The sequence below is a fragment of the Condylostylus longicornis genome, unplaced genomic scaffold (assembly GCF_029603195.1).
Source record: "Condylostylus longicornis isolate FDR11 unplaced genomic scaffold, ASM2960319v2 ptg000084l, whole genome shotgun sequence".
In the NCBI taxonomy this organism is placed as follows: Eukaryota; Metazoa; Arthropoda; class Insecta; order Diptera; family Dolichopodidae; genus Condylostylus; species Condylostylus longicornis.
In genome coordinates, this window is record NW_026578052.1 from 5,696,053 (window position 1) to 5,718,053 (window position 22,001).

A 22,001-nucleotide genomic window follows, 5' to 3' on the forward strand; every position below is an offset into this window, starting at 1 on the left:
ACCGAAAAATATTTCCAATTTTTGCAATAGTTTTAAACTTTTTACAGTAAAATCACTCTATAAGTACTCTGTGCGTCATTCAGAAAATATCTAGATCTCAATGACTTTCGGCTTAATTAACTTAATTCGATTCTTAACGATTATTAATTATTAATTACATAATCTCAAGCGATTATGTAAAAGTATGTAACACTATTTTATTAAACTCAAATCTACAAAGTCATCTATAATCCAAGTTTAATATTACAACCTTGTAATATGTCCTTGAATGTTAAACACACTTTTGAAAAAATTTTTCAATGATTAAGAAAACCGCTATATTTTTTAGTTCATTGAATGATAAAAAAAATTGAATGTCTGGATTAAAACGATGACAAGCTAATAAAAATCCTAACGAATTTAATTAAAAAAATTTTTTTCTTTAAATCTATGCAAAGATTTTATGAAATGATTAAAATTTTTAAAACTTTTAATTCTTATCTCTTAAACCAAGTGTTGAAAACTATTACCATAGAAAAATTTTAATTAGTTTTCCAATCAGTTACTGTGCCTCATATATTCTTTATCCAATTGAAAAAATAATTGAAAATCAGCTTATTAATTTAACTCAGTCCGTCTTTCGTTGGTCCGAAGTTGATAAATTGTGGTTCGCTTTTGCCAGTATAAAACTTTTTGCATCTTTTTTTGCTTCCGTTATACTTCTTTTGAAAATTATCAAAATTTCAATCTCGAAATCCTGTGGCAAAAATAAGCCGGCTCACTTAGTTCTTAATCGGTTAATTTAACTCTTAATAAAATAAAAATAAGCTTCCTTTTCTAATATAACATTTACGATGAAAGAGGAAATACAATATTAAGAGAGCAATGCCTATAAATGAAACAGTATTTTTGAAACAAATCTGTCAAGACTGTTTTACATTATTAGAGAAAATGTGCTTCTTCCCAAATCCTGAAATTGATCTGAGTTCCCTTATTAATAGTGCAGGAAATAATCTAATTTATATGTAGAAATAATTTTTCATATTTCCAAGGAATATTCACGATTTTTTATTTTTTTTTTTAGTTATTCTTATCAGTTTAAGGAATGCATGTAATTTATATAGTGATTATCTCAAATTAAAGTAGTAATTTTCAAACAAATTAGAGCTTGTTAAGCTATAATAGAGTGTAATATAGGGAAGATAAAATTGTGAACATAGAAGGAAAACATAATAAGACAGCAAATTAACCTAGTTTTTTCTTCACATTTCCAACAATTCAGTTTCTTAACTATATAAGAAACATTTAAAATTCAAAATCTATCATTTTAAATTCGAAATTCTAGACAAAATGTTTAAAATAATCATTTTTGTAATTGGTATATATGGATTTGCTGGAGCATTTCAACCAAGAATTTCGGGTGGTTTTAAAACCTTAATTGAACAATTTCCTCATCAAGTATCGATTCGTTCACAAAATTATCATATTTGTGGTGGAACAATTTTAAAACCAAAATTAATTATAACAGCTGCATCATGTTTTATAAAAGAAGCAATAAGTGATTTAACAGTTGCTGCCGGTTCAGATTCATTAGAGGCACCACAACAAGTTTTACCAGTTGCTAAAACAAGAATACATGAAATGTTTACTGATTCATTTAATCGTGATTGTAATGTTGGATTACTTGAATTACATGGAAGTTTATTATTTAGTCCATCAACTCAACCGATACCATTACAACATCATCAGGCATCAACAAGTACAGCTGCATTAATAGCTGGTTGGGGTGTTATTGTTGGTACCGGTAGTATATCACATGAATTAAGAGCAGCTGGTTTAAGAATTTTACCACATGAAGATTGTGTTAATACATTCGAAGGTAAAGGTTTTAGTACAGATAGAATGATGTGCGGTGCTGTACATGTTGTTATACCAATGGCTAAAAATGAAGAAGCTGTTGGACCATGTTCTGGTGATGAAGGTGCCGGTTTAATATGTACCGATGAAATGGCATTATGTGGTATTGCATGGACATGGAATTATGCATGTGGTGTTGAAACACCAGATCGTGCAATATCTGGTTATACAAAAATTAATCATCCAGATATTATAAATTGGTTAAAAAGATATGTTTAAGGAACTTAAATAAATTAAAAATGGCTTCTTTTTATTTTTTGTACGTATAGATGTTTTTTTTTCACGTATATATATGTGTGTATTTAATAATTGTGTTCAAATTTTACTGGAAACATTGTATATTTTAATAAAATAATCTTTAAAAACCAAATTTAATAAAAAAGAATATTAAATAAATTTAGGGATGAGAGGCAAGTGTTTACGTATAAAGCTCTATAATTATCACTTAGACTAGAGCTATATAGCAATTATGGAAGAGCAATAAAAGTAAAAGTTTATACAAATGTGTTATCACTGTTTTTATTTTGACATTATCAGCGCACACTTCTAGATAAGAAGTAGCGGGTAAACTACTAATTAAAAAATTTGTGAAAAATACTTAAAGATAAAAATATTTTCACTATAAAACTTTCATATTTTGAGCTTTAATAAGAGTTTATAGTACAATTAAAACATAATAACCGGCAATAAAAAGTGTACGACTAAAAAAACGGAAGTACTTTATCAACACCTCTGATAAGATTTTTGAATCGATTAAAAGAAGAAAAAAAATTATTTTGAGAATTGAAATTTCTTTGCTTTCGCCGGCAACTTTTAATTATTTGCTTAAATATTTTCGATTTTCTAGCTTTATCTAGTTCAAAGTGGAGAGCAAATCGAACTAAATCTTGATTATTTGCTTGCTACAGTGGGTATTATTAATTTCTCTTAATTTATTTGAATCGATTTCAAAAGAAGAATTTCATTACGAACAATTAAAATAACGAAAATTGCTTCACAAAATTACAGAACAGCTGAATAGCTCAACCATCAATGGACCAAGCAATGTAGAAAAATTTTGACTTTCTTTGTTTTAATTTTCATTTGCTTAATTCTGTATTTAGACATTCATTGCGGTAGACATTCATTGAATATGGCGGCATAGCAATTTACTTGTGAGCCTCAACCTGTCAGAGGGTTGAAAATGGAAATTCTTTAAATGATAAATTACGATACGGTAATATACTACCAGTCGCGAACTGAACTCGAATTTTTCGAGTGAACACACTATCAGTTATCGGTGAGATGCTCATATATTTTCTAATATTTTCATAACTTCGTTCAGAATACAAAAGTTTCATCAACTCATTAACAGCAGCATCCAATGTAAAATAATGAAGGTGTACTGATTGAAAGGTATAAGAATTTTTTGTTATTGATGTTTGCGTATGACGATTTTTAACAACTTTAATATTTTTTTCATTTTAAAATTGAAACAGAATCGCTTTTTAAACTTTTTGATTGAAATTTTAATTTTTCTTTTGTACTTCTCCTTATTTTTTTTTTATTGGAAAATAATAGAAAAAATCATCCTGAAACAAGTAAAAAAAACAAAAATTTCCGGTTATAATAAAAGTTGTCCTAAAAATCCCTTCAAGCATTTTTCCTATGTATAAGAAGAGAAACATAAACTCTGGATAAACTGTCAGAATAATCGTTTAAAAAGTTTTGTTAAAGTTGAAAAGATTAAGGACATTGTTTAGGTAATCTTTTCTCTTATTTTCAAACTTTTCAATATTACATACTCAAAAATTTTACAGAAATTGACAAGTAATTTTTAAAATTCTGATAAATTTTTAGCCTTTTACTTAAATAAATTTTGTGTGGGAAATTTTTTTTTAAGTGCGTAATTTTAAAAAAAAAAAACTTTTTTCATGAATCCTTATTACAAAAACTTGATATTGTGTTTTTACCTTTTCAAATTAAATATTAAAGGTAAGAAATTAAAAATAGCATTTAACATTTAAAAACTATTAAAATATGACAAGATTTAAAAATATATTCCGGGTACCTGCTGTATCAGTAATATCTACGTCCCACATTAATTTTTTGTTTCAATGTTAAACCGAGCGTTTCGACGCCCGCTTTGTAATATTTTTAACATTTTAATAAAATTTATTAAAAAAGAGAAAGTAAAGAGGTCATTTATTATTTATAAATTGTCATTTTAAATTTTGACTTTTAACCCCCCACCATTTTGTTTGCGAAAAAAAAGAATTTCTTAAAATTGCATATTTTATACCCTATGCTGGGTGTCACCGTTAAAGTATGATACAAACATTACGTTTTGTTATTTTTACACTTTTGTGAAACGAGTCTATCATTGGCTGTTGAACAGAGTACATTGAATTTAGCAGGAATACACGTTTATTTAGCTGCCGACAACTCTTTCTTCCTACTCAAGCGACTTAATATGACATGTTGCGTTTTGTTTCTCCGGGTCATCTTTCACATAGATCACAGTTCCGCCATATTTAATTGCATGTGTTGAGAAATATCTATCGCATAGAAAAGAATGTGAAGGCTGGTACACATATGTACCAGTAAAGTTCAAAATATCGATAAAAGTTAAAAATGGCTCTCTTTGTATAATTTCGTTTTTAAATGATTCGCCATGCTAAATTTTAACACGACTTTCTTCGTCACAGACAGTTTCTTTTTTACAAAGAAAATAAGTCTCACATGTGAAACACGTGCTAATTACGTTATTCAAAAGCCGAGTCCAAAGGGTTAATGCAAGGTCTTTTGATAGACTTCCTCAACGTGTTAACAATATCTGGACTTCACTTTTATACTATTAATAAATGAATTGTAAACATATAAGAGGGAAGTGTAACATTCTCCCCTTTGAGAAACTCCCAGGACGGTACTCATCCAAAGGCCTCATTGTGATGAGTGGAAGTCAGCTGTTATATGTAGGATGTCAAACCTCTTGATATCTATATAAATTGTCAATTTCAAATACAAAATGTTAAATAAGCTAAAATGTTCAGCCAAATAAGCTAAACTTCCAGCATATAAATGTGAGACTGTTATAAATATACTAAATTTTATTGCCTAAATTACGCGACGAACATAACAATAAGATGTACATCGTCTTAAAATAATCAATTTATTACAAAATCATTAAATACGTGTATAACACTTGCATATAAATCTCATTAAATTCAATACTAAACACCAGAAAACATAATTGAAATTAATTGTCTATTTCTACGTGTAAACGCTAATTTTAGTACAAAAATAACTTTCGCTAATTAACTGTACAGATGTTTAAGACTAAAAATTTCAATGTATAGTAAAAAACTAATTAATTATGATAATAACATTATTGTTTTCAAATTTAAAATTTGTGTACATATGTGTATGTAGAACATATTTAGTGAAATTCAATGTATGTTGTCATCTTAATTAATACAAATTGTAATTGTAAGAAGGATATTTTCCAGCAAATTTTAAGAACGTGGTGCAAACTTAATGTGTAGTTGACCATCAATAAAAAAAACGATCTTCGAGAAGGAAGTTCTATTTAGTTACCTAGGTTTACAGTGAATTAACCTAGTCGAATTCCAGGAACTAATCGAATCAAGAAACCAGGAACGAGCAAGGGGGCAGTCGAGAGCGAGGCCGGATGTGGCAATAATAAAGCCGACGGGAGGAAAAACAAATGCAGAAATACTTAAGGAAATGAAGAAACGAATTGACCCGAGTGAGGCGAATTCTGTTATCAAAGGAACGTAATCGAATTAAATTAAAAATACGTTTGAAACTTAACTTAACAAAGTAGTACGAATATTTCATACACAGTGTAGTCTGTAGCTGTCTGGTTAATCATCTATTACTTGAAAATTGTAAACCTGACATCAACTGTACACATTACTGTCATGTTAGGTTAATAAAAACCCTTGACCCGTATTGCACAGTGTTCCAGGCCGAAATACATGCAATAGAGATCTGTCTGAGAATCAATTTGGAAAGGGGGTATAGAAACCGCACCATCTATGTGTTCTCAGACAGCAGGGCTGCACTGCTGGCGCTCCGTTCAGCTCAGGTTACATCCAAGCTGGTCTGGAGCTGCCTTGCTGCACTTATGGAATTGGCATCGTAAAACAGAGTGATGCTCATTTGGGTGCCGGGCCATAGTGGCCATGCGGGCAACGAAGTTGCCGATGAGTTGGCGCGGAGGGGTTCTGGGGCTGCCTTTGTGCAGCCGCTGCCTTTTTGTGGTCTGCCTTCTTCCGCCGTGGGGGACACGTGAGGCTTGCCTGCCTACTCGCGGCGGAATGCGCTCGTCACTGGCGGGACACGAAAGGGTGCCGTCATGCGAAAGTGTTTATTCCGGCGTGCTCCGGCGGATTCGCTGCGGAGTTGCTGGGGATGAGCAGGAGCCGGGTTCGCACTATTGCGAATTTCTTCACGGGGCACTGCTCGGTGAAATACCACCTGCATAGGCTGGGGAAGTCGGGCTCCCCCCTGTGCAGATTTTGTGGGGGTGGCGATGAGACCGCCGTGCACATTCTCTGCGACTGTCCGGCACTGGCTGTTCGGCGCCGCAATTGTCTTGGACATGGGTCCCTAAGTGTTCGGGAACTATTGTCCAACTCCCTTAGGGATATCTCCGGCTTTTGATTGGGACGGGGATATTATAGACGGGGGGGTGGGGTGGCTACAGTAAGTCAAAAATGGCTGCGGTGGCTTGGGGGGATGCTCCTGTCCCACTCGGTTCCCTTAGAATCTACGAATCTACGAATCTAGGTTAATAAATGAGAAAAACAGGTAGCGAACGAGAAATGTCTTCGAAGCTGTTATGGATATTTGTTTGACAACATTTTTTTTTTTAAAACTCTAAGAAATCACGTCTGGAGAGCTTTAACACTAGTTCTAGACGACCCTATATTTCTCCCTTATCGAGAGTGCATTGCAGATTTCTAAATTTTGTATAACCTGACTAATAGTGCACCGCGACCAAAGATCCATCGTTCTCTCCATCTGAGTTTGGTCATTCAGACCAACCATCCTGATGAACTCGAACACCTTGTGAGAACTTGAATACTTTGGAATAATTTTAACTGTTATATTTCTATATAAGAAACAATTTCTAATTTTCAAAATGCTACAAATGATGAATTTAAATTTATTACTTACAAATTACAAACTACTAAATTTAACAATCCTATGAAAATGTCAAATACTCATAAATAATCAACAATTATTAGTTGTAGCTTTCACTTTAATGTTTAACATTTCAAAATTCAATTGAAATCGCATATGTGTTATACACACGCTCATAAAAACTATAATATTATCATATACCCATACGTGTTCTGAAAGTATTTTTTATACATCATCCTTCTATTTAAAATTCCTTTAATCCTTTTTGATTTGCCATGTTTTTTTTTTTTTTGTTTTATTTTTTTAAATGTCTCACATGCGATTATTTCATATAATTATAACTAATTAATATTCAATTAAGGTTAACACAATAGTAAATAAATTAGAATATATTATAGTTCAACATTTCACCTAAAATCATTACCTATGTACATTTAAATGTACACAACAATATATGTACGAGTATGTGCGTGTGTGTATGCTCGTCCCAGTATACATATAACATAATTCACGCGAATAATTACTGTATTAACTTTATTCCTATTAAAAAAATTCAGTCAAGCCTAAAATATATTATATTGTGCACTAAATCAACATTTTCTACATTATTATAAACATAGTAATTTTATTAAATAATTATACTGTTATACTATAGTATAACAAATATATACATATGTACATGTATTTAGGTATAATATAAATAGTGCTGTGAAATATATGTGTGGGTAAATTATTCGTGTAGTAGAAATTAAATTTTTTATATGAATAATAAATTTTAAGGATTTTTCTTTCCTCATACATTGACTCTACACACTCGCATATTTAAAAGGATTTTAATTGAAATTCATAGAATTTGTTGTTACATAAATCTATAGTGCAAAAGGTATACTGAGAAAATTCCTTACCTCATCAACTCACCACTAGTTGCGTTTATGAAGAAAAAAAAAATGTGTAAATTTTCATTGTAATTTTCCAAATTCATTCATGAAAGTTCCTTAGAATTTATGGAAAATCAGAATCTAGTAATTACCCACAAGAACAACTATGTATTTTTGTAGTTCGGCTAAAATGCTAATGAAATTTTTTACTTTGTAATTGGCTCTACTTTATCATCATGACTAAATGGAAAATGGATTAACAGTTTGTTTGTTTTTGGCGGGATTCCACATTACAATCGCAGGATGGCGAAATAAATTACGTGTTTTAATTTCAATTCCAAGGAAAGTTTAATGGCACATTTAATAGTAATAGTAATTTCATAATATTTTGTAAAAACCAAAATCATATTACGTTAAGTGTGTAATTGTTATGTTTGCAAGTGATTCGTTTGGAAATTTTTATATTTGAAAGAGCAATCTGGTTTTTACAATGTTATATTTTTTTTTTGAAATTTCAAATTTGTTTATATTCTATAATTGTATCAATAGTTCTGAAAAATTGTTGTTATACAGGCAGTAAATGAATGTATCACGCTAGCAATAGTTGCAAACAGAATTACTCGCCTTGTACAAAGGTTTGTGATATACAAAAAACAAACAGTTTAAATAATAAAGTGAATTACATCAAGAACAGTAGTTTTAACTGCAATGAACTCATGAAAATTCCCATGTTTTTTTGCAATATTCAAAAGGATTTGTTAACAAAATGTTATTACTGTAATAGTGAAGTTTAAGTTATTGAAAAATTTAATATTATGAGTTGGTGTTATATTACAATAGCCACCACAATAATTCGTATATTTAATTGACCTCATACAAAGTAAAACTTGCCGGAATAGATTTTTAAAAACACAAATCCCACTGCAAGTCGGTTTTTGTATAAGACGATTTCAAGATGTCTGTTGAACATTTATAATTGTGCATATGGACGGACAATACGTCAAGCTATGGATAGATTTTACAACTTTTAAATGATAAAAGAGCACCGGAACTCGTCGAAAGAAAAACCATTTTAAAACGAATGTCACAACGTGAAAGATTTTTCGGAAAATCAAGTTCCAAAGACCATTAAAATCCAACATATGTAAACAAAATATCGTATAGGACGTTCTTCCACCGACAAGCATCACGAACTGATCCGTTATTTTGTAGCCAAATTAAGTTTGGAGGGTTGAATGAGAGGGTTAATGAGAATCTTGGCGGAAACACGATTTCAAGAAATGAATTTGCCAACTGGTAATGTTTTTCAAAGCATTTAAAAGTTTGGTAGTCAATATTGTTTGTGATACTATGGTTCATATGGTATAGCTCGGTCCGACTAGCAGTTGTTGAAAAATTACACTAAATTGTACGTGTAGAATCTGCTTCTTCAACAGTAGACATGGTGGTCAATTGATTGAAATCTTTTTCAATACAATGTCAAGATCTATTAAACCTATGAGAAGCTCGTTTTATATGTTTACATTGTGATATCCTATTTTTATAATGAACGTCCCATAACTATTCGTTGTCTTTATAATAACAAGAAAACTCGGAACAAAAGTAACAAAAACGTAAAAATGTAATCCTCTAACAATTCGTTATAATCCTAGATTTCATTTTGCTTTTAAAAATAAAAAAAAAATATGAACATGCCTTATAGTGCCTTTTGTAAATTCCCGCTGTATAACCTTAAAAACCTTAAATAAAAACAAATTTTTTTCTTTATATGCAAGACTGAAAATCATTTTCCTAACAAAATAGTGACAGATATGGGGCTGTCCTTTTATTTTAGGATTAATAATTATTTTTATTGTTTTACTTTTTTCTTTCGGTTTTACATGTATGTATGTATGTAGTCCCCTTTTAGTTTATGTTACTTTTGCTCTAAGGCAATGTCCTAATGGAGTAAGAGTTTTTGTTTTGTAATAATAAATTATACCCAAAATTGTTTAACGTTTACGTATGTGTTTGATTAAATGTGGTTTTTCTTTTGTTTGGCAAAATTCACGTGGAAAAAAAAATTTCCTGTTCTTTTGCTTTTTTTTTCATTTTTCGTATTATAAATTATTAAAATTAAGTACAAAGCTAACACAAGAAAAAAACCTACAACTAATCTCATAGGAATTTTTCGTGGGTAAAGGGTTGGGACGAGAATGATTTTAATGTGGTAAATAAAACATGGTAACTAAACACATAAAATGTATTAATTACCCACTGGATTACATATGATATGGGAGGTTATGCGATGTGACTTTCGCGTCTCATATTCGACGCTAGTTCAGTAGTTAAAAACTAGTATAAATACGTTTTAACTTCCATCGAGCTTATGTATATACGATTTCCGATCTGTTTTCTTGAATTTTAATATTGTATCTGTGGTTGGTAAAAGAAAGTACCAGAAAATGTTTTGAAAATATCAAGACAAAGAAGTTGAGCTTTCACTAGGGACGTTGTACTCTTGAACTGCGAAAACTCAACTTTTACAAGGGGTTTTACATTTTAATTTACAACTTTCAAGGAATTAACGAACGGAATTTCTTGAATTTTATTTGTACTCTGCTTGTGAAGCCAACTGAGGAAGCTTTCAAAAAAATCTGATCATTGAAAGTGAACTTCTAATATAAGGTTTTGACAAACCAATAATCAAGAAGAATTGCTTAATTGAGAAGGTACCGACGTTTCGGTCGATTATGTGCTGCTCACATCAAGTTACATTTATAACATCTTTGTTTCACAATAAAATAATTGGTTTAATAGGTTAAAATGAGAAAGATATTATGAATTGATTACTTGTAAAAATTATTGTTAAAATAAAAGATAAAAGGCAGCAGGAAGGTTTAGGATTTGTAAAATTTTTTAATTCCAAAACATGCATAATTAAAGTATTTTAACAATATTTTCATATATGGGTACTGGTTTTGTTATAAGGAAGTTTTACCCATCTCAACTTAATAATAATTGTACAGTAATATAAATCCTAATATGGCAGTAGAACAGTTTTTTCTTCAAAAACTATTACTTATTATGCAGGATGGGGACAATATTTTGATATTAAAAATCATGTCTACATAAATGATAAATTTAGGTTCGTCCAGACATAACTCTATACCTTCGTTATATATGTACTATTTCCTTAATTACATGTGCATGTTTTATTTAAAGACTATTTTTATATTTTTTAGAAAAATTTAATAAATTTTTTAGTTAATTAATCAAATCAGTAAATTTATTTAACAAAAGGGACAAAAATTTTTAAATTTTTAAAATTTGTTTTTATAAAGTTTCAAGAAATATTCATAGTTATAACGCATGGAAGTAGTTTGATTTCTTTGGGATAACTAGTATGGGAACGGGTGCCATAGTTTCTTGAGCCAAGAACCAAATTCTTCGAACCTAAGGAAACTTTTCCGAGCGTGTTTCGGGCGAGATGCACGAGTATCGGGTTATTATGTCGGATAGCCGGACTGCCATCGGAAAGCTGAACTCGTTTTCAGTATCCTCCCCGGCTGTATGGGGCTGTCTTGAGAAGCTCAATGAACTAGGCAGGCGCAACTTCGCACTGGGTGCCGGTCATGTGGACGTGGAAGGAAATGAGGCAGCTGATGCGTTGGGTAGGAGGGAGGCAAACACACTTCTTAATCTGACCATATTTAAGAACTGAGAAAGGAATTAGAGGAGGCGGTCAGAGCACGGTGGAGAAGTCTTCCGGGTTCCGGCAGACCAAGGAGCTCCTGGGGGATTATGACCAGAAGCGATTTAAGGAAATTATAGGAATGAGCAAGAACCAGGTGAGAATTCTTAATCAAATTTTGAATAATTGGATAATCAACAGGCTTACATGGACATTCAACACCTCCCCATTATTCCATGTGGAGCTACGAAAATTCGCTAATTGAAAATTAAGAATTCAATCCTTTTATTTCGATATTATATCGCCTGCAAACGTTTCTTCTAGACTATGAGTTACTTTTAGTAGACTTCTAAAGGCCAATCAAAACTGAATTTAGTTTCTTGTCAAGACGTTCCAAAGATCATCGATAGGCCAAGATGGTTTTAACTACCCGTCATGGCCTCCACGACAGCAGAATGACTTGTGTAGCGCCTGTTGTGCAGCACTTTTGGTCTCGAGCCTCATTTCTAGTTTCAATAAGGGCAGGTGAACATAAATAAGATCTTGGATCTAACTTGTATAGGATTTTTTTTAATATTTTACGGTATGCTCTAAAAACTATTTTAAAAGGAAATTTTCAATAAATCCGAGTAAAAGATTAAAATTTTCAAATCATTTAAATTTTAAACCTCAACACATCGAAAATCGAAAAATAAATTTTATAAATTAGAATTTCCATTTTTATACTTAATTTTCCTTATTTTATTTATACACAAGTTAATTGAATCAGAATAACATAAACAAAAAAATGTATGGGGACAAAAATTTCCAACTTTTTTGATAATATTGTAAAGCCTTTAAGGAAAATTTTGAAAAAAAAAAATTTATTAACTTTTTAATTATAACCTAATTTAACTTTTTTAGTTATCCTTTTTAATGGGGGACGCTATCAAATTTTAACACTATAATAACAAAAATAATAACCAAAAGAAAAAAATTAATGTTGTGACGTAATGTGGCATAATTAATTTTTCATTTTAAGGCCATTTTTGTTAAACAATTAAAAAGGACATTCATCTCAGATGAAACACAAAATTTTTTTCTGTTTTAGGCTTAAAAACCCTTTTTTTTTTCTTCTCATTTAATTTTCTTTGAATATTACAAAGATTTTGTGTTAAAAATTACATTTTTTAACAGCTCAAAGATAATGTTTTTTGGAAATTTTGTTTATAAATAACAAACCAAAAGGATAAAATACATTTTCATTCACAGAAATTCAAGATATTTATATAAGTTTCGGGATTTCAATAATTTTATTTAACAACTATTAAAGAGAGTTAATTTTATTAGAGAAAGCTGAAAATTTCATTGCATTTAAAGTTCTTCTTCGCGAGAATGTCCAAGTTCTTAAGTGCAGTTATGGACAAATACTTTTTATTTTGGATCTCTATCCTTCAATTTATAAAAACACAATTATTCCACTTTGGTCCAGGAAAATAATTCTCATTTAATAGTATAACAGTTTTAATATGAACTCATAATTAGTAGCCTAACACAAATTACTGAATTTAATTAATTTAATTAATTTTAGCAAATAACACGTTTTTTAATGGATTTCGGCGGAAATCGAGCCGATGAATGATAATTGAAATTGCAAACTGTAAACACTACTGTTATGGGAAAAATCAAGTTTGATCTTATGAAAATTAGTCATTTATCGGCTCGATTTCCGCCGAAATCCATTAAAAAATGTGTTAAATTGTGCTAAAATTAATAATTGTTATTGTTCGACTTCCATAAATTTAAAATAAAGTAGTTCTAATTCATGTAGTGAAGCTGCATTACAACCATTCCAAACTTAAAATTGCTGCTTACAGCATCTTTCTATTAAAGTTTTTCATCCTAAATTCCAAAACAAAAATAAATTAAGCAAGAAAAATATCGCAGTTCACATTAAAGAGTGAAATTTTAAACGTATAGCACAGATCAACTTAATATTTCCACGCATTTACTTGGCATTGGAAAAAAAACTTGATGTATTTCTGATGCAGCGAAAATAAGAAAAGTTTTTTTTATCTTCTCCAAAAAAAAAAAAAGGTTATATGAAATTTTTTATTAAGAAGGTGAAAATTAAAATATTCTTCATATTATTTTCCTTTTTTCTTCGAAAACTTTCTTTTAATAGTTTCAAAACTTTCTTCAAGATTTTAAATTACAAAACAAAGATGAAAAAAATCCTAAAAAAGTTTACGTGAAATTAAAACCGTTAATATAAGACTATAATCCATCGTCTAAATTTGAAAATAATATTTTTAAAACAATGGAAATGAGAGCGAGAAACAAAACAAAATCAAATAAAAAAAATTAAAGGATATGCACTTCACAGCCGAAAATTCAAATACAATAAAATTGGGATAACCTTAAGAATAACAATTTAAAGCATAACCAGAGAAATGGGAATTTAATTGGGAAAACTAAATTTAATTATAAGATAAGCGAACATATTTGCAATATGGAAAGAAATTTTGAAAGGAAATCTAAGAAATATAATAGAGAATATAATCATTTATTTTCCGAACTCAGCAAGCTCGAAATTTGTTTCAACAATTCAGAGTTAACCAAGCAATTATCATTTGAAATTTAAGGTGAACTTCTTAGAAAATCTCTCACCACTCAAAAATTTATCGGAAAATCTTTCACGTATTACAAAATCGTTCGTACCTTACAGGTCATACCTTAAAATTTCTAAGCTTTACATGGCTTCCTTCAGAACAAAATTACAAAATTTTTTCAATTTGGCTAGCCGGGACACGGAACCAAATAATTTTCTGACCTCATTTTTTTACATTTAGGAATTGCAATCAGTTGACAATTATTCTCACTTCTCTTCTCTAAAAAATTTCTGTTTTTTTTTGAGAATTTACTTTAATTTTCTCAATAGAGATCACAATAAAAATGAATTCAATTTTAACATTCTCTAATCTATTGTGAACTTTTGCAAGTTTCAAAATTTTCAATGTTATACAAAAATATAACAATTTTGTTTTAACATAAAATAATTAAAATTTTAAAAAAATTTTTATAAAACAAAAGTGCAAATAGACCCATTTTCTAAGAAATCAAATCAATTTCAAAAAATTTATTATTACTTCTACCTACAATGTAATTTTAACCATTATTTCTGATCGTCACACCATAGCAATTGTTGTAGATTTTTTTTCACTTGGTTTGAATTCACAAAATTTTGACAGCAATTTTGAAAAGGTTCGTATATGGTGAAATTCATAAAATTCATTAATCTTTGCTTTTATTATAAAATTTTTAGTTAATTTAAGAAAACAGACATGTTATGGGATGTGAAATGGGACACAATAGAAGAGGCCCAATAGATCTTTATTATTGCGGTTCACCACTCCATACAATCGACAACGTGAGATGTTGCCCATAATTCAAAAATTAATTGATTTAACACTAGAACGAATAAAATTATTGTTCTAGTGTTAGTAAAAATTAGAGCTCATTTAAGAAATTCATTAAAGCGTATAATTTAAGCATTTGGTTGCTGGTATCGCACTTTTTGTAAGTTATTTAAATTATTTGTAATTATTTTTTAGTTGCAATTTCTTATGGCTTAAAATTAACATAAAACAGGCCTTGATCTCAAACGGGTGACCTGTTTTTAATTATGCATATCGAGTAACAAAACAATTAATCGACGCAATATAGAACATAAATATTAAACCCGTTCCTGCATTGTCACATCAAATTTCATTTTCCAAAATGAAAAATTCAGAATGCGAAATCAACGAAATATTCTTAAATTTTTTATATAATATGGTCATTATTTTATAGATTCTCAACGATCTTACGTCTTAAATGAAGAATTATTTTAATAAAAATCATCATATAAACTTTCACAGTTCATTTAGATAGTATTATTGGGTTAAAATGCACAAGTAACGTACTAAATATTGCCCAAAAAATAAAATTAATTAATTCCCTACTTAAATTACCATAAAATTGTCAGATTTTTTAACACAAACCATAAAAATATCATAAAAAACTAGTTGAAAAATCTATCTTAAATATTGAGACACTCAGCACATTAGTGGCCTACTTGCAAATATGACATTTCAAGTAAATTACGAAATAAAAAGGCAAAAACGAACTTTTATAACGAACTTGTAATAGTGTAAAGCGAGTAGTAAACTAAATGTTTTGAAAACATAGAACAATTCTTTAGGCCATTTCAGCTCTATTGAACATAAAATCTCATTTTTGCAAAAATGTTTAATAGACCATTAACGTGCTGACCTGAATTGTACTTAATTTATAATTCAATTTAAAAATATTTAAAATTAAATTTCTTATATATTTTTTTAATAAGAAGAATATTTAATTATACGAGAATATGGAAAAATATTTACATATGCACATGTCCTCTATTAAAAAAATCCTTTTACCCATAATTAAAACCCTTAATTGCTCAATTGACCCCAAAATCAAGTTAAAGGCATACGAGGTAGAAAAGTAGACAGAAAATTCAATTGATCAGATTAATCAAGAAAAAAAAAAAATTGCATAATGTATCAAATTTTCTACCACACATTCTACCGCAAACACAGGCACAAACACAATAATAATAAAAAAAATTTTTATTATCCTTTATTTCTTTTTTTTTTCATTTTCCTTTGAACTTGATTTATTTTCCAAGTCTGTCCATCTTTTTTCTTGTATAATAAATTTTATTGAAATTGGTTTTCAGATTTTTCCTGATTTTCTCCTGATTTCCTCCTGATTTTCCTCTATTCCTTATCAATATTTGTACAAAAACAAGAAGCAAAATAAATTATGTTTGTTGTGCCGTGGTATTTAATGTAAATACCAAAAAAATAAGAAGAATAACAGAAAAAGGATTCTTTTTTGTATTTGTTCAAAATTATGATTTTGTGAATATTCAATAAATCCTTTAGAAATGATAATGAAAAAGCCGATTTTGTAAAAATACGGCTTTGAAATTTTTAAAAATTTTTTTTATTTTTAGAATTTAAACAGGATCTATAGTAGCTATTCTTGAAGGTATTTAATATATTTTTTTTTTGAATACGTAATGTGCTTCTATTGAAATTGATTAAAAAATTTTAATTTTTCGAAATCTTTTATATTTTATTCTATGAATTTTGTTTTTTATTTAAATTATTAATCTGAATTTGATTTATTCCCGCGACGGTTCTATATACGTATGTACATATATGTAATATTTGCATGAATATTATAATTTTTGAAAGGATTATTCTTGGTATATCAACATGTGGGTATGTAAATTAAATTTTTGTTCTCATTAATTAAATTATGAATGAACGTTAAGTATTTGCTGCTACATCAACTCATAAGGTAATCTATTCAATGTAATATGAGCATAATCAGTTTGGCAGTTCGCTCATCATTCGCTATTTCTCATCAGCATAACTATAAAATATTAATGAAATATTTTAAGGATATTTCAATTAATTTGGTTTCAAAATATTATTTTATAAAATTATAATTAATTTCCCTTAAAAATAATTTTAATAAAGCTACAACGAGGATTTTTTTATTGATATTTTAGAATATTGAAAATTATTTTGATAAATAAAATTTTACAGGATTCATCGTCTATCTGAAGGAATTCTTTAAAATTTTATGCTATAATAGAGTTCAATATAATATTAAAATGATTATATTTTAATAATTATGTGATTATGTCCTTAATATTTGAATATTAAAGTATTGAGTACCTTGAGATTTAAGTACTTCATATAGTGTGTCAATTAATTGGATTTATTATTGATCACACTGTAATTAAATATTAAAGATTTTAATTTTTTTAATAAATATTCTATGAATTCATTAATTATACATTTAATTGATTAGATTTTTAATTTGTATGAAAATTTTATTAAATTAAATTCAATTTATAACAAAAATTTTGGGTCATAATTCACGATTATTTAATAATCTATTAAAATCAACTATGAATTTTTATAATTTTTATTAAAAAAAATTCTATTTAATTTTTAAATTTCATGAATAATGCATGAATAATTTATTGTAATAAATTTGTAGTGTAAAACACAAAATCCTATAACAAGTTTGAATCCCATATTTTTAAAAATATGATGAAAAAACACAATTTTTCTTTAAAATCTTTAAAACTCTTACTGATTAGTGATTAAATATTAATTATTAGTAATAAAATTTTAATATTTGGGATTAGTCTGTATATATAATACAGTTTTATATACAAATGGAAATGGAACAGAAGATCATTAAAGACCACGGTACCCTATATGTAATAATGTCGATTGAATAGAGCAAATCCTTCCTTTCTTCAATATAAATTCCAAATAAAGACATTAATTCCGAAAAAATTTTGGTTAAAGAAGGATTAAAGAAAATTTTAAAATATCAAGACTAACTTAGGCGGATTTTATTGAGTAAATTTAAGTAAGAATTATTTCTTAACTCTTCCAAACTTAAACTCTTGTTAAATTTAAAATCGACGTGATATAGAGCCTTACCCGTATTCCAATTATTCTTATCGACAATATGTTACAGGAAAAAAAGATGATTTTTTTTCCAATTTTATAAGCAGAGACTTAGTATTGAAAATTGGATTATGAAGCTATGGAAAATTTTTCATTCATAATCCTCCATTCAATTTCTCCTCCATAAATCCGCGTAAAATCTAAAGTTATTTGTGAAATTTTAGTATAGTTTTCATGTGGATATTAAGAAATAACTGCCTAGCTTTTAGAAAACTCAGGTCTCAAAGGCTATATACATTTGAACGAGAATTATAAAATTTAAGGATCACACAATCCTAGATATCAACTAGATTATTGCAATTATACAACTACACAATTTTTAATTCAGGTGATCGGTTAACACTACCTCATTTATCTTGTATTATTTAATATTGAACCAAAATTTTAGACTTTCAAAATTTTTACATATTATGAACTTATTCACAAAAATACAAGTAACAAATTAAAAATTCAGACAAAATTTTGAAAAATTTTAAAATTTTACGGTACCTGTTGCTTTTGTTCTTATTTAATTCAAGTAAAGGAGTCTCTTCTGCTTCTTCTATTTCTTCTTCTTCAAAACTAGATTCTTCTAATTTTATTTCTTTTTCAGCAATATTTATAATTTTGTTTAAATCAATAAGATCCTCCGAGAAATTCCAAATTTTGATATTTTTTCTTTTAACAAATAAATTTTTATTTTATTTTTTTTTCCAAATATTTTTTTTTCTTTTCAAAATCAAAATTGGATTAATTTTATTTTGACACGAAATTTTTTTGAATTTTTTTTTTTTAAATTTTGATTTTCTAATTAATTGAGTTGCAATTCTTTTAATTAATTTCACAAATAAGATTTTCGAATATTTTCTCACGACCAAAAATTTTAAATTTGAAACTTTCACTCAGCAGATCAATTGATCCTTATTTTTTTCGCTTTTTTTTTCTATAACACTTGATTGTTTTTAGACGTTTTTATGCTTATCCTTTTCAGATGTTTTTAACTGAAAAGTCAAAATTATTTTAACCGTTATCCTTACAGGTTTTGTATTTATATATTCCATTTACTTTATTGCCTACAATACAAGTGAAATTTTGTTGTAAAAAAAAAATATTTTCTGTATGGTCATGTTTTTTGTTTGTATTATCCTTTATTTTATTTGCTAAAAAAAAAATTTCTGCAAAAAATTTTCAACTATTAAAGAAATTTATTTTTTATTTTTTATATTTTTTTTTTCATTTCTGCTGTTTTAGAATGAAATCTGCCTTTTTAACCTGTTACCTTATTCAATAATTCTGTACAAAAAAAAAAGAATACAAGAAAATATCAAAAGGATAACAACAAAAATAGCAACAAAATACAAGAAAAACAAAAAAAATATGGCAAAAATTGGTTAAAAAAGGATATAAGAGGGTAAATATTAGCAACAGGAAAATTTTACAGCAACAATTGCTTTACGTACACGAAGAGACAAAAAAAAAAATATTGATGATTGTTGCTGTTTTTCTTTCCCTTAATATCCTTTTTGCAGTACTCAAAGAAAACAAAACATATACACACATTTCAATACACAAATTAATGTTGAATTTGTATAAGAAGAAATTTAAGGGAAAACGAAGAAAAATTTATAGAAAAGCAAAAGCAAAAGAAAAAAATAACAGAAAAGAAAATATAAGGACACCTACTCTTTCGGGTTAACCGTGTTCACCGATGTTTATGACGACGATGGTCTTCTGTATAAATGTATGAAATTTTTTTGTTGTTTTTTTGTTTTTCAGTTTTTTGTTCTTTTACAGAAAATTAAATATAGGAAAAATTGAAAAGTCTCTTGAATATTTTCTTTGAATTCCCATATGAAAAATTTTATGAAACGAAAACTTCTTTACCACTTAAAATTATTTTTATGCATAAAATGTTTAATCGTAATTGTTATTATTTCATTTTGTGATTCAGGGTATTTCCAATTACGATATAGGTATGTGTGTGTACATTATGCACTTTTTTATATCCTTGTATTATTGTGTTATGGGATTTTTTTTTAAAACAAAAGTAATAGAAGAAATATTTGTATTTCTAAATCGATTAATTGGGGAAAGTATAATCCAAGATGGATTTAACTATAATACCTATAAGACTTGCATATATCCTTTATTTTATTAATCATTTTATTTATATGTATATGTAGATTGTGAATTTTAATACTTGAATTATTTTAGAAATTAAAAATTATATTATTATTAAATTTCAATTAAGTATTAAACGCGTTCTAAGTTAGAGCAGATATTTTTGAAGCAGAAATGAGTAAAAAATTCAAATAGCCTAAAGTTATGCAATTTAATTTTAAAGTAGTGAAAATTTGTATAGAATTATTTTTGTATAGAGCTAATCAATGGTAATACTCGAAAGGAATTTATTTTGGAATATAAAAATTTTGCATATCTAATATTTTACACACTGGAATCATTTGTGCATAGAAGAAATTGTTAACAAAATTTATTTAAAGATAAATTAGAGTTTATTTGAACCGCCAGCTTGATATATTTGTAGAGAAATCGAATAGGCGCAGAGAGAAGCATGATTTGATTTACATAGTCTTCAAAATCAAAATGCAGCTAAAACCATTCAAATATTCTTTAAATTATGGACACCATTAATATTACGGTGGAGTTTAAAAGTTCTACACTTTTTTTCTTAATTTAAATTAGAAAATCAAAAAATTTTAATTTGAATCTTTGTTTGAATTGTTTTCAAAATCAAAAAAAAATGCTTTTAGGATAAAATTTAATGGAGTACAATGCGTATGATATTGCATTGAAAGATCAAGTACTGCACAATAATTATTGAAATTAAAAAAAGAAGGATTTCATTAAAATTTGTGTAATTAAAATTTGGCATCTTCAGTTATTTAAGTCTTCAATCTAAAATTGAGTAAATTTTTAGTAGTACTTAAAAACTTCCTTTAGAACAAATCCTTGAGAAAACTCCATTTCTTTTTAAATAAACATTAAGTAAGAACAGATTTATTAGTGCGAAATAATTATACACAATTTACCACTTTTAATTATTAAATTCCCACCCCCCCTTTTATGTATAAAATGAAAAAGTCATATAAAATGACACAAAAACAAAAAAATTTTTCTTAATTCAAATGACAATAATAAAAAATCCCACAATTCTGTGCCTCTTTCAATTATAATAAATACGTGGGAATCTATTGTTAGCAGAATTATTATTTTTAGATTATTCTCATGATAGCTGTAACACACTTAATTAAATGGCATTTATATAGAAATAAATAGAATTCTGTGAATGCACTTGTATATTAAAAATTAATATTAATGGTGAATTTTAAATAACATGGACAAATTTACGTGAGTTATGCTATTATAAATAGTGTAATAGTGCAATATTAATGGTATGCTGATATGTTCGATGTGCACGAGTATATTTTTCTTGAGGAAATCAAATTTTAATATTTAAGGCGAATTATATTTTGGGAGTAAGGGCTAAATAAATTACAAATATAATTGAAATTATGGGTATTCTTATACAAAATATTGAAATTAATTTAAAAAATTTCGTATTAAATGTATAGCATAATATTGCAATGATATTTAACACTGTACAGTGAGAGCAAAAGTGTAAATTAGAAAATTGTTCCATTGTTCCCTATTGAAAACAAATAAGCAGAATCCTGAGAATACGACTGCAGCTTTGAAATAAACCCCCCTCAATAATTTCTCAAACCTAAAATTTTAACAACCATGAAATTTTCGTTAAACAAATCTCAAAAATCTTCAATCTTTTAGACAATAAAATTAGATTTGTTTTAAATATTAGAAAATTTTCCAAATCAAATC

General features: G+C 27.9%; 2 protein-coding genes across 2 annotated transcripts in view; one reads left to right on the forward strand and one right to left on the reverse strand.

Moving 5' to 3' along the window:
* LOC129613534 (allatotropins-like) overlaps positions 1 to 19,167 on the reverse strand; it is a 50,630-nt gene extending 31,463 nt beyond the window's left edge. Inside the window, exon 1 of the mRNA XM_055527641.1 lies at positions 18,654 to 19,167. The gene's annotated coding sequence lies outside the window, so the exon portion shown is untranslated. The remainder of the gene's footprint in view (positions 1 to 18,653) is intronic.
* LOC129613600 (trypsin-2-like) lies at positions 1,330 to 2,115 on the forward strand. Its single transcript, XM_055527730.1, has 2 exons — positions 1,330 to 1,447; positions 1,508 to 2,115. The coding sequence occupies exons 1-2, from the start codon at positions 1,330 to 1,332 to the stop codon at positions 2,113 to 2,115; spliced, it is 726 nt and encodes a 241-aa protein (XP_055383705.1).
* Positions 19,168 to 22,001: the final 2,834 nt, after the last annotated feature.